At 33.9% G+C, this 13,008-nt stretch overlaps 1 protein-coding gene across 1 annotated transcript in view; it reads left to right on the top strand.

The window, feature by feature from the left end:
* LOC118182361 (cell adhesion molecule Dscam1-like) overlaps positions 1 to 13,008 on the top strand; it is a 993,488-nt gene that overhangs the window by 609,556 nt on the left and 370,924 nt on the right. Inside the window, exon 9 of the mRNA XM_085806697.1 lies at positions 92 to 382. Within this exon, the coding sequence (XP_085662823.1) occupies positions 92 to 382 (291 nt within the window). The remainder of the gene's footprint in view (positions 1 to 91; positions 383 to 13,008) is intronic.

Raw genomic sequence — 13,008 nt, 5'->3', positions numbered from 1 at the left:
GGTTTGTCTTTATTATTTCAGAATACATTTGTTAACAACTTAATCATATAAGCATTATAAAAAGTTTTGCTACTTTTGTGTTTTTCAACAGCTGGGCCGAAGATCGCAAGCTTTAGCTTCAGAGACAACCTTCACGAAGGAATGAGGACAGCAGTAACTTGTATTGTTATAGCGGGTGACGGGCCTCTGACGACAACTTGGCTTAAAAATGGTCGCCCTCTTGAGGAAGAAGAACTTGATGCGATGGTCGTATATGCAGATGATGGTTTCGTGTCTACTCTAACATTAAAAAATTTGGGGTATAGACATAATGGAAACTACACATGCGTTGCCAAAAATGATGTGGCTTCTGGATACTATAGTGCAACATTAACTGTAAAAGGTGAGATTTCAAGATTTGAGTTAAAAATTACTTTGTTTTCATAAATATTATTATCATGAAATAGCCTTAGTTTACGTAATATTTAATAGATTTAACATCAAATAAACATTTTTTTCATCATAAGAAAATGTATTCAATACATAATTCGCAATAATGTCAAACATGATAAATTTCATTGATAGCAAGATCCAGTTTCCTGGACAAATAAACTAATTAAAATGACTTTGTTATTAGGTCAACTAAAGTCGATCATTAACAGCCACAGTATTTTTCTGCCTTAAAACAATATCTAATTCCTTGCTTGCAAGGAATAACGAAGACTTGGTTTTCAGGCAGTCAGTCACTCAACTGCAAAATCTTGGAAAATTATTTCAAGTTTTATTTACGGCTGATGCTTTCTCAAATTAACCGACGTATTGTTTATGCTTATGCTTCATGCAATCTTATCAAATGGGATTTCTCTAGAAAATATTTCAGTACAAAAATATTAACTTTATCTACAAAACTGCTAATTAATTCTTGAAATTTATAACATAATTAAATAGGAGGAATAAAAATCCATTTCTATAATTAATTTAAGGTTTTCTGAATCAAGAAGCAAATGTTTCTTTTAAAATAATTCGAACAAAAACTTAATATCAGTAATAATATAAGTTAATTACCATTAATTTGCATTTTAACTAAAGAAAGAATATTGTGGAAGGGTAGCTTTAACAACTGACATATAAATCATAAAAATGAAAATTGACAATTCTTTTGAAACAAGTGGTATCATATTTGAGAGCCATATTTTTCCCCTGCTGCAAAGAATTAACATCAATGAGTGTTTACTAAAAAGAACTACATATGACAGAAAAATTCTCGTAGTCTGAAGCCGTATTGGATGTTCGAACTAGGTGTATTAAGTCGACAAGAAAGAAAAAAATAACCAGATAGCCTGTCATGTTACCCAGATTTCCGCCATAGTTTTGCACAAAAAATCCTGATATCATCTAATAGGTCAGTTACAAAAAAGTCTTTTTATTTTTAATTACTTTCATTTCACATCTTTAGAACTTTCGCCAGACTATAGCCCCTTTAGAATTCATTTTGTGATTTCAAAATCGAGAATCACTGACTACGTGACTTGTAACAGTAAACAGATCCTGCGGCTGGAATCTTCGAGTGTAGATATTGTTCTTTCGCAAAATCTGTCTCGTCAGATTTCATTAAATCTGACAACAAAAAAATATGCAGTTTTGGTTTTTTTTTTGACGAAAAAGAGGATAAAGTATGACAACTGTGCAAAAAGTGAGTAAAGTATTTCAAGTTAATTCTGGACCATCCGCTTAACAAAAGATACATAATATGCCATAAGAAAGCAGATGCAGCATTTATGGACATCTCACGCAGCAGCATTATAAATCACATCTACTTGTTTAAAGATCTATACACATGGGCCAATAAATATATACACATATTCCTTTAGGAATATTTTAGTAATAATACTCCTAAAATGCTATCTACATAAATTTTACATCTTTCAAAGCAAGACTTTGAGACATATGAATAATGCAGCATAATATGCAAGGAACATTAAGCTGCGTTCGTACTGTAAAACTGGCATCATAAACAATATGGCATTAAAATGTAGGTGCTTCTCTGAGTAAGGAATACCTTAAATAGAGGAACGGTGGTACTGTCAAATTATGATTCGACAGTGGAATCTCTATTTAAATGTCTATGTTTACTAATTCAGAACTTCAGTTACTGTTAAGTTAATTATTCATCAAAGAGTTAGTTATACTGCTATCGTCAAACAGAGACACTTTGTATGTTCAGCAAATAGCCGTCAAAGCCTAAAGATATATGTTAAAAATTTTGAGTTGAGAGCAAAACGGGTGAAAGTTTATTTAAATATATGATACACGGTCTTAGTTTTCATTATTTTTATATCCTTTTCCAACAGCTCGACGAAGAGAATGTGGGGAATTTTCTCTGTTAAAAAGAATGAACTATGTTTAATTAATGATTAAAATTTATCAGTAATTAAAGCAAGCAATCAGTTTATTAAGTTATAATTAATTCTATTAGTCTAAAGTGGTAATTTTCGGAATCATTACTAAATTAATTGTAAGAGTTATTTTAATAGTCTTAGGACTTTTGAAGCAGTTGTACTTTAACGGACAATTTCAACTCGCGATTGTGAAATGCAAAGTATATCAGCTAGTGACTTATTTTATGATGCATTTAACAAAACACAGCTTTCGTATTAATATTTTATTTTTACTTTCTAAACTTTAAAGTGATGCATACTTCAGAAATCTCCTTAGTATTGGAGATTACTTACTGAGAGGTGTTTGGGACTACATAATCGTGCTATAGTATGACTGGAATAAAAATATTGAAATAAAATTTTTCGATACAGCTGGCTATTGGATATGTTGTGGTAGTATGCCAACAATTTGTCAGGCTCACCCAAACGGATGAATCCTTATATTAAAAGAAAGAAAACCATGTAGTTACATTCGCTTATTCGATTTTTCTAAAATGATTTCTCTATAATAGTTTCAAGTAGAAAAAAGTGAGTAAATTTTAAGTTTAAAACAACGAATCTATTGTGATAAGGTGGCATAAAGATTCTTTGTCGAGGGTGAGTGATTTCAATGGGCAATAGTTTTCATATCAGTGGTGAAATCCTGTGCCTTTGTTGATGATTCCGGATGCAGCCTCGAAGGTCACTCCAGTCATATACCAAGAACTTGTGGCACCCATGCAAAGGCAAGTTGCAGCTCTTTAAATACGACGTTATAAAGTATCTTCTCCCTGTTGTTCAGCATGCTTTCGTGGTGTAACGGCAGCACACTCGGCGCATATTCGAAAAGTCCAGGTTCGAGTTTAGGCAAAGGCAGTGCATAATTTTCACGTCTCCTGTTTCAAAAACTCCTAATAACCATACAGTGGCGCCCGAACTAAAAGGTGGTGGACAATAATTCGTCACCACCAAGATTTGGCGATTGGGTCCCCTAATCCCCAAGCGCTTGTGGCATCCATGCTGAGGCGAGTTGCAGCTCTTTAAATGCGAAGTTATAAGGAATATTCTCCCTCCTTCCAGCATGCGTTTGTGGTGTAAAGGTAACACACTCGGTCCGTATTCGAGAGGTCCAGGTTTTTTTTTTTTTTTTTTTTTTTTTTTTTTATTGAAAATTTTAAATCCTTGTGCACCACATAGTATTACACAAGGCTTACAGAGGTAAGTAAAAAAAAACAAACAAATACAACAACACAACACAAAATAAAATAAACTTACAAATTCACAGATGATACGTAAGAGATAAATTTACAGAAAAAAGAGAAAGCCATTTTATGTTGAACAAAAACATGAAGAGGGGGAGGAAATGAAATATTCACAGAGTTTAACTTAGAAATGAGTTCCTTTCGTCGTTCCTTGAGCTTTGAACAATAGAACAACAAATGTTCGACATTTTGCACTCCCCCGAAACTGCATGAACACAAGTCTGTACTAGGTAATCTAAATCTCTTCAGATATGAATTGAATTTACCATGTCCAGTTAGAAATTGAGTAACTTCAAAATTGCAGAAAAAGTGTTTATTATTCAGTCTGTGAGGAATGGAAGAAAAATATAGTTTAGTCAAAGAGGCAGTAGTAGAATTCCTGTATAGTTCATTCCACTCGAGTATTGTATCATCCCTACTTTTGTTCTTGTAAAATGACTTAGGAAGTATCATTGGAGTAATTACTTGAAGATGTGTAGCTTGTTTTGCCAACCAATCAGCCCGTTCATTTCCTAGATTGCCAGTGTGGCCACGTACATGAGAAAAGATAACATCAACACCTTTATTATTAAGGTCTTTAAGAAGAGCATGGGAAGTCACAATTAATTTATTATATGAGAAGATATTCCTAAGAGAAAATAAGGATGAAAGAGAATCAGTGCGAATAAGAAATTTAGCACTTAGCGAACAGTTGTTAGATATCCACTTAATTGACTCACTAATGCACAGTAATTCGGCTTGGAAAACACTGCATTCATTGGGAATTCTAAAGAGTTTGTATTCCAGTTCAGAACCATTATGGAAAACGACATAAGCTAATCCAACTCGATTATTAATTTTACTGCCATCTGTATAACACACAACAGGGAAATTATCATCAACAGAATTGTCATAAATGATAGTTTGAATTGGCAAACGATTGGCAGGATGAGGAAGATCTTCAAACAACACCTTGGCATCGAACATAAATTTGCTGATGGTATCTTTAAACTTTTTGTCATTCAAAACATGAAGGTCAATCGGAGGAAATCCTGAAATTGCGAAACAGGCTTCATAGCTAATTGTTCTGTAGCCACGCACAACTCTTAGTAAAATTCTTCTTTGAATTCTGCGAAGTATACGGGAATAAATCTTCTTTTCTAAAGCTGTTCCCCACACTCTAGAAGCATAGCAAATAAAGGGGACAATATCCTGCTTATAAATCATATCAATAACATTAACTTTTAAACCAAAAGTATTGCAAGAGACACGATTAAGTCCTCTAAGTATATTTTCACACTTATTGGATAAATACATAATATGATTTTTCCAACAAAACTTATGATCAAGAATAACGCCTAAATATTTAATTTCATTCACCGTTTCGAGTAAGGTATTATCCAAGTACAGTTGTTGGTTTGTATAGCTGACATGCTTTCTTTTAATTATCATAATTTTAGATTTATTAGGATTGAATTCCAATTTCTGTTCTCTGGACCAATTGGAAATAATAGTAAGGGTGTTTGGAGCCGTATTAAAGAGAGTAATGGGACACTTCTCTTGAAAGCAAATTAGTAGATCATCAGCAAAAGCAATTGTTTTACAACTCGGACAATGTGAGAGTCTATTGAGTAGATCATTCATAATTAAATTCCACAATAAAGGTCCGGAAACCGAGCCTTGAGGGCAACCTCTTTCCAAAATGCGGGAGGAAGAAACGTGGCCAAGGGAGAGCAATGCAGATCTGTCATGCAGAAAATCTTTAATAAGGTGGTAAATATTACACGGAATACCAGCTTTCCTTAAAAAAAACAAGTATCCCAGGAAGAGGTCCAGGTTCGAGACAAGGCGAGGGCGTTGCTCCTTTTCCAGTCTCCCTGCATCGATAATCCTAATGACTCTACAACGTTTTTCTGAGTATTAAAGAACTGGAATGAAAATTGAAGCAAACCATTTACAGTGGATCACGCAAAATCGCATTTCGAGACTACTAACACTATTGGACTAAAAAGTTAATATGTAACAGAAGAAACATACGCAAAGTAATTCAAATATAAATAACAGCGCAATGCATAATGTTTATGCAAAACGTAGAATTGCGCTTTAATATTTTAAGAAGAGAATAATAGTATAAACATGTAATGAAATGTTACGTTCGTTTTGCTAATGACTGCAAACATCAGAAGCCTATATAAAAGACTATGCAAAACTTTCAGAAATGTATATTGCTTTTAAATACCTTCGGTAAATTTTAAATGCACCTGACACGGAATGGAAAAATAGTGCCTTTTACAAATTTAGCAGTGGACTTTATGCTGCCATTTGTCAGAAAAAATATCTGTGTATTTTATACTACTTATTAACTTATCACATACTTCAAAATTAAATTGAAAGAATGAGTAAAAATTAAACTAAAAAATTAATTAAAATGTAATAGAAATAATTTTCGCATTAAATTTAATGTACGCAGTTAACGTACATTTGTTAAACAATTATTAATATAAATTTGTTAAAAAATAGGTATTATTTTGATTCCACCGCATAAAGTTTTGCGAAGATTTATACTATAAATATAAATCATTTTATATTCAATTTTAATGTACTTCGAAAATGTAAAGAGATCTGATCACATGTTCGAAACGCTAAATCCGTTTGAGTGTATTTAGGTCTGCTTTTCCAGCTGAGAGTTGTTCCTATTTTCGAATAAATAAGTTATCTTTCAGGAACACAGATTTACACCTCGGATTTAGCTTCCCAAGAAACATAAATCATTGAGTATGAGCTTTATAAAATGTTGAAACCCTAAAGATGTAGCTGTCATTTCCGAGATGCTGGAAATGATGATTTATACGCTATGTCGATTTAGCTGCTCCTGAGATTGTGATAGACTATGGAAAACTCTTATGGATTGGTCTGAATTATTTTTCGAATACACTGCGAAAAGTATTTTATAAATGTACAAAATTATTTTCTTGATTTTTTTATCCTAACTTTTGACGATGATACATGAGGTACCTACAGTAATACGTTTGAACAGCTGTGAATGAATGCATTTAAAATAAAAGCTTACAAAGTGCGTTTCGAAAGGGACAAAAACAAAAACCAAAAAAATTAAGCGGAACAATTTTAGCTCATGGATTCAGAAAATAGGTTTAAAATTTCTGATAGGGTATTTAATGCATTTTTTTAAAATTCTGGCTGCAGTGAATTCTTTTTCTTTTGCAATTATTAATACTTTAATTGGAGTAAACGCTTTTACAATTAAAATGTGGGAAATAATTTATAAAGCATGTGGTTAATCAATATTAAAATATGGACTGAAGATGATAGTGAATAAAGTTATAAATAAATAGCTTGGAAAAATTTGGGACTACAAAAGACTACTTTGCAAACCAGCCGCCCAGACGGTACGAGTGTAACACACAACAAAAAAAAAAAAAAAAAAAAAAAAAAAAAAAAAACGAGACTAAGTCTGTATCTTGCAAAAAGAGTAGAGTTAGCAACAACTGTTTCGGAGACGTGCAACTGCATTCTGACGGAAAAAAGTTTAATGTAAAAACCGAACAGCGAATAAGCATCAGATTTTTTTGTGAAACTTAAGAAATCAGCCATGGAGGAAACATTTCAAATGTTAAACTGAGGCTTATGGAGATGAAACTTTGTCTCATTCACGTGTGTTTGAATGGCATTACCATTTTTCAGGGGGAAGGGACAGGATGGAAGATGACGAGGTGCTGGGCGCCCTTGAATGGGTTCCTAAAGGTCTGACTGTTAATCAACACTATTGCATTGAAATACTAAAAAGACTTCGTGAAAAATTAGGAAAAAAAAACACCTTAGGTATGGTTTGATTGATGGCTGTTGTACCAGGACAATGCTCCCACTCTCACGGCCCTATCTGTCAAGCAGTTTCTGACTAGCAAAAACATTATTCTGATGGGGCCATCCTCCTTATTCACCTGATGTCGCTCCATGCGACTTATTTTTATTTCCTAAAGTTACGTCTTGATTAAAGGAAACCCATTTTACCCCGGCTGAAGAGGTTCAGGCAAAAACGGAGAATCTCCTGAAAGGGCTTTCAAAAAACCTCGTTCCAGAACTGTTACCAGCAATGGCAGCACCGACTGCAGAAGTGTGTGAATACTGAAGGGAACTACTTTGAAGGTGGTAATGTCACGGAGAACTGATTCTGTAAGTACAATGATTTATTGGACCAGTCTCTTTTTGTGTGTGTGTGTGTCGCACTTTATATTGTGGTTAAGGGAATAGACTGCGATACTGGAGAGCCCGGATTCGAATCCTGGAGAAAGCATGAATGTAAATTGTCTGTCCTCTCACAGAAGGTAACGGTGGATGCCTCCGCAGTAAAATGATCATCACTTCTGGCCATAGGAATGGCCAATGCTGAAAAAAAGGCCAGAGCCCACTAGTCTATTAAAGAAAAAAGAGTTTCTGTAATCTATATAGAAAGCACCGTTAAAACTGCGTTGACATGAAAGATAATGCACCAGCACCCCGCAGTAAAACTGTGCCGGTTAAAGAAAACTCATGGCAAACTAAATTTAAAATTGGACGACTATGCTTCAAAATTCTTATTTTGAATGAAAGATAATGAACCAGCACCCCACATTAAAACTGTGCCAGTTAAAGAAAACTCATGGCAAACTAGATTTAAAATCGAATCATGTTCAAAACTCTTATTTTGAATGAAAGCTGAGCGCTTAATATCATGCAATTATTAATGATTCGTTTTGTTTATTGAGACTATGGCAAAAGAAACTAAGGTTATCGCCTAAGGAGACGGATGCCGTCTTGAAGGACTTTATGATGGAAACTAACTCATATGTACGTACACATGCAGAAAACCACAAAAACGCCCATGCAGCCAGCTCTTTCGTCTGGAATCGAACCAGGTCGGAACTACCAGTGTTTGGCGAATTTACTACTCAGCTGCTGGTGGGCCGAAATATAAATGTACATGGAACATTTAATTTTACGGAAAATATTCTTCTTTATTCATTTGCTTAAACGGAAAGAAAAGTTAAAAACATTATGTATTTAGATATTACCAAACAAAATACTTTATAAAACAACATTCGAAAGTTAGCGAAAAATAAAAATACGAAGTGAAACATATAATTTAATTTATTTCAAATGTTAATTTTCAGTGATTTACTATAAGTCCAAATAAGATTTGTCTCTTGAGACTTTAATTTATGCAGTCTGTCTCTTAGAAGAATAACTCTTAGCGGATTTATTTCTGAAAGAATGGCTTTTAAGAAACTCTCTTGTCTAAGTTTAACTAATTTTCTATTTGATTAATTAATTCTATGTGTACAGTTCTTCTGTAAACTCCAAACAAACTAGGTCAAACTCTGATTTGCATATCTGGTATCACTGTAGTGAAGACAAATGAGGTGCATTACAGCGAAAACGAACCAATTAATCCCTGGTAAATCTTTATTAATTACACAGCTGATTTTTCTGAAGTCCGTGTTACATTTCTCTTATAATAAATTCCTTTGAGATAAATCAATAAATCGCATTTCAGAATATGATATCCATATTTTTCCATGCTAATGCAAGCTTCTTAAAAATATTCTATACACAAAAAATTAAAACAACTTATTTTTCTGAAAGATATTTCCTGCTTGCACACATACATATACAGGAGGCAGCCACAAAATATTATCTATTGAAAAGGAATTTGTCGTTCTCTATTGAGCAATATATTACAAAGATTCAGAATGCGTAGCAATTTGTAGAGCTAATTTTGTAACACCTGTAACTCTATGTAACTTAATCGAAGTTACATAGTCACTAAAAGTAATGTTTTTCATCTGCTCTGTGCAATGAATTATCACCACCAGAAGAGCTAACTAATAAACAAACAGAAACAGAGTTAAAATACTTCAAATTTATTCCAACTCACCACTTTTGAGAGTTTAAATTAAAATATATAAACACAGAAATTACCATATAACCTGGATCTTTACTTACTATAAAACTTCCTCTCCAAAACAATGATTTTAAGCTCAATAATTTTAATCTAAACTAGACAGAGACTACATGATGTCCTAGACCGCGACAGAATTTCAAACACACACACTTACCAAACAAAATCTAATCTCCATCTCCACGCCGCAACTGAAATAAGTCAGCCAATTTGTAACAATTACCTCCAGGCATCATTTTCCTGAAGAAAGCGATGGAAAAATATTGGAAAAATAGAGGCAAAACAAAGTAAGACAGAAGAGGCCAGATGGCTAAATGTCTTTCTGTAGTTCATGGACTTGGCGACGATTTCTAGCCACCGATTTGGCAGACAGGAGATTCCACCGACGACGACCAATCGCTACGACGAGCATCGATTTGTTGTTATGCGCAAGAAGAAATAAAACCACAAGTACAACTCCACTCAAATCATTCCTTGGTGCAACACACCCGAAGGTTGGTGTCAACGTCAACCGTGAGGTAGAAGGCTTTACTAAGCAGAGCTGAACGCGAGGCTACCATCCATTTACGTGTCGCTCACGTCATTTCATGGAAAGGAACATTTGAGGTGACCTTGTCAACATGTCCACTGGATAGCTGATCAGTGGAGGAATGACTCTTTACGGATGAGTCCTGGTTTGGCTTCCAAAGTGATAGCAGGCGTTATTTGATTTGGACAGAACCTGGAAACCGTTATCATCTAACATCTGTGAATGAGATTCATACGGAGGAAGCGGTGTTTGTGTTTGGGGTAATATCTCTTTGAGTGGGCGCACAGACCTTCATGTCGTTCCAAGTGGAACTGCGAATGCCCAGGCATACTTGATACTTATATACACCGTTATGCCGATGCAATAGATGATGATTTCCTGTTACAGAACGTCAACGCTAGACTGCACAGGGCTCGCATCGTTGATGATTATCTTCAGCAGTAAACAATTCAGTGCAGAGATCAGGATTCAGGGCCGCTGGATCATCGGCCTTGAATCCTATCGAGCATATTTAGAATGCTTTAGGAAAACATATAGCTACTCTCAATCCTTCTCTTCAGAATTTGCCACACTTGCAATTGCTTTGAAAGAGCAACGGGTCTCACTTTCTAGGGAACTGAGAGACTGCATAAATCACAGCATCACACATCGCTGTATGTGCTGTATTGCTTCCAGGGAAGATCATACTCCATGATCTCCATGATAGTTTTCCCATAACAGTCTGACACAAACGATTTGTTCATTTTATGCGTATGTTAAAATCGTTCCAATACCTGAAAAAATAGTTGTATCAGCTTCCATTTGCTGTACATTTGTACGTATTTCTAGGTATGCCTTCTTCTGTAGGTAGATCTACAAGAAAATTACATGGTTTAAATTTCGGAATTAGCTGTCATTAAATTTCATGAAAATGTTCGGTAAACGAAATAAAAGGATAAATATAGTTTTGGATAGACTGGTGGTACAGGAAATCCGAAACAATGTTTGCTTTGTGTTTGGGAGATGCTTTTGTATAATCCATTGTATCTTGCAGAAACCTTTGAGTTTTGATAGGGTCCATCTTAAGTGGATGATACTTCGCATCTTACACTGTAGGTATAAATATGCTATGTCTAATCAAGAAATAGGAAGCTAAAATTAAATCAGAGCTTCCATCTCTAAAATAATCACTCAAAACTGCATATAAACTTAAGAAAACAGTGTATCATATCTTAAGTATTATAAAACTACCCAAATCTGCATTATGTTTTTACATATACATTAAAGAAATTTTCGATTTAGAAACCTTTACCGCATGAAAGCCCACTATAACGGTAGAACAGCGGGAGAGGAAATACTAAACCACTAGTATTTTGTTTCGAAATTAGTTAATAGCATATTATCCGTTTCGATAGCATTCGGTCTAACTTCCCTTTTGGATAAAAAAATTTAAAAGTAGCTTATCTTTAGAATTTCCGATAGATAGTATATAAAACCGCGCGCTGGATATAAAAACTTTTATTCCGTATAGCGTTACCACTGCTCGCTCTAGGTACCTCGCTCTAGGTACCTAGAGCTCTACGCTCTAGGTATTATGCATAATTTTATCACAATGCGAGAAAGATATATACATTCATGCATATTCTTCATTACTTAATTTATTTAAATTTTATAATACAGGATAATAATAGTTAGTGATAGCAAGGTGAAAGGTGACTCGACGCAAAATGCCGTTTCGAGACTGGGCTTACGCCCCTTCTCTCTAAAAAAGTGTTCCTTATTCTCGGCATGATAGGCAGTATTTCATATACATGAATAAGAAACATTAATCCGCTGTCGTATTTTATATTTTTGAAGAGAATATAAGCTTTAAAAATTTATTTTTGCCTAGTTTTTAAAATGTTAAGAATGAGAAGTAAGCAGTGCTATGCAGCATAAAAGAATATGATCACATAACTCTTTAAATATTGTATTTCATCGTTTCCTTTTCGTTACTTGAAATTTGGCATACTGGAAAAAAATTATTTCACATATTTTTAGCTCCCGCAGTTCATATTCATTTTCTGAGTTTTCCATCAATTTCTATTCAAGCGTATTTACCCTTATTCAAGACCTCAGCATGTGTTCAAACAAGTGGGTGGTATGACAAATTCAATTTAGGGGTAACGTGATAAATAGGATTTCACGATCGATTGTTGACTGACATATTCAAAATCATGCTAACTAACACCGGACTAGTTCATCCGGTTAACCTATTGCTCTGAAACAGCTAAAAATTAAATGCTTCTACATTGACATGTCCTCGCATGTTAAAAATCGATTCCGAAGCTAAATTTCGTGAGAAGATGAATATTTAACTGCTAGAAATTCTATATGTTTTCCAAAACTTTTATTTTAAATGTCATATAATTAGTATAGGTAGACATTCATAATATAAGTAATTCATTTTCAGCTAATTACAAAGTGTAAAATTATGCATAATTTCTTCATTTTCACATTCTACTCGTATTATGCAGAATATTACGCAGAATTTCTTTTGAATGAGTTGTGTTTAACTCATAAGAAAAAATAAATCTTTGCTTAACTTTGGAAAGTACAAAGGCGCCTCTTAATGTGATCAAGTTTCTACATGGCCATAGTCGTAGCATTAAAAAGTGAGAAAAATATCCTTAAAAATAGCAGTATAATTTAAATAATTTTATATAAATACAAAAATTTATGCCTTTCTCAGATGAGTATTGTTAAGCGAACATTTAGAGGTGTTATCAGAATGAAACCCATGACCATGTTATTCCTATTTAAATAATTTGCACATCATTTTATTCAGTAATTCCTTTTTCATATGCTGTGTGGGAATGCATATGTGTATATGTAATATATGTGAAATTGTATTTTTAAACAGTCATT

The sequence above is a fragment of the Stegodyphus dumicola genome, chromosome 12 (assembly GCF_044657685.1).
Source record: "Stegodyphus dumicola isolate Sdum_Otavi_A_Nest chromosome 12, ASM4465768v1".
NCBI classification, from domain to species: Eukaryota; Metazoa; Arthropoda; class Arachnida; order Araneae; family Eresidae; genus Stegodyphus; species Stegodyphus dumicola.
This window is presented reverse-complemented; position numbering and strand designations above follow the sequence as displayed.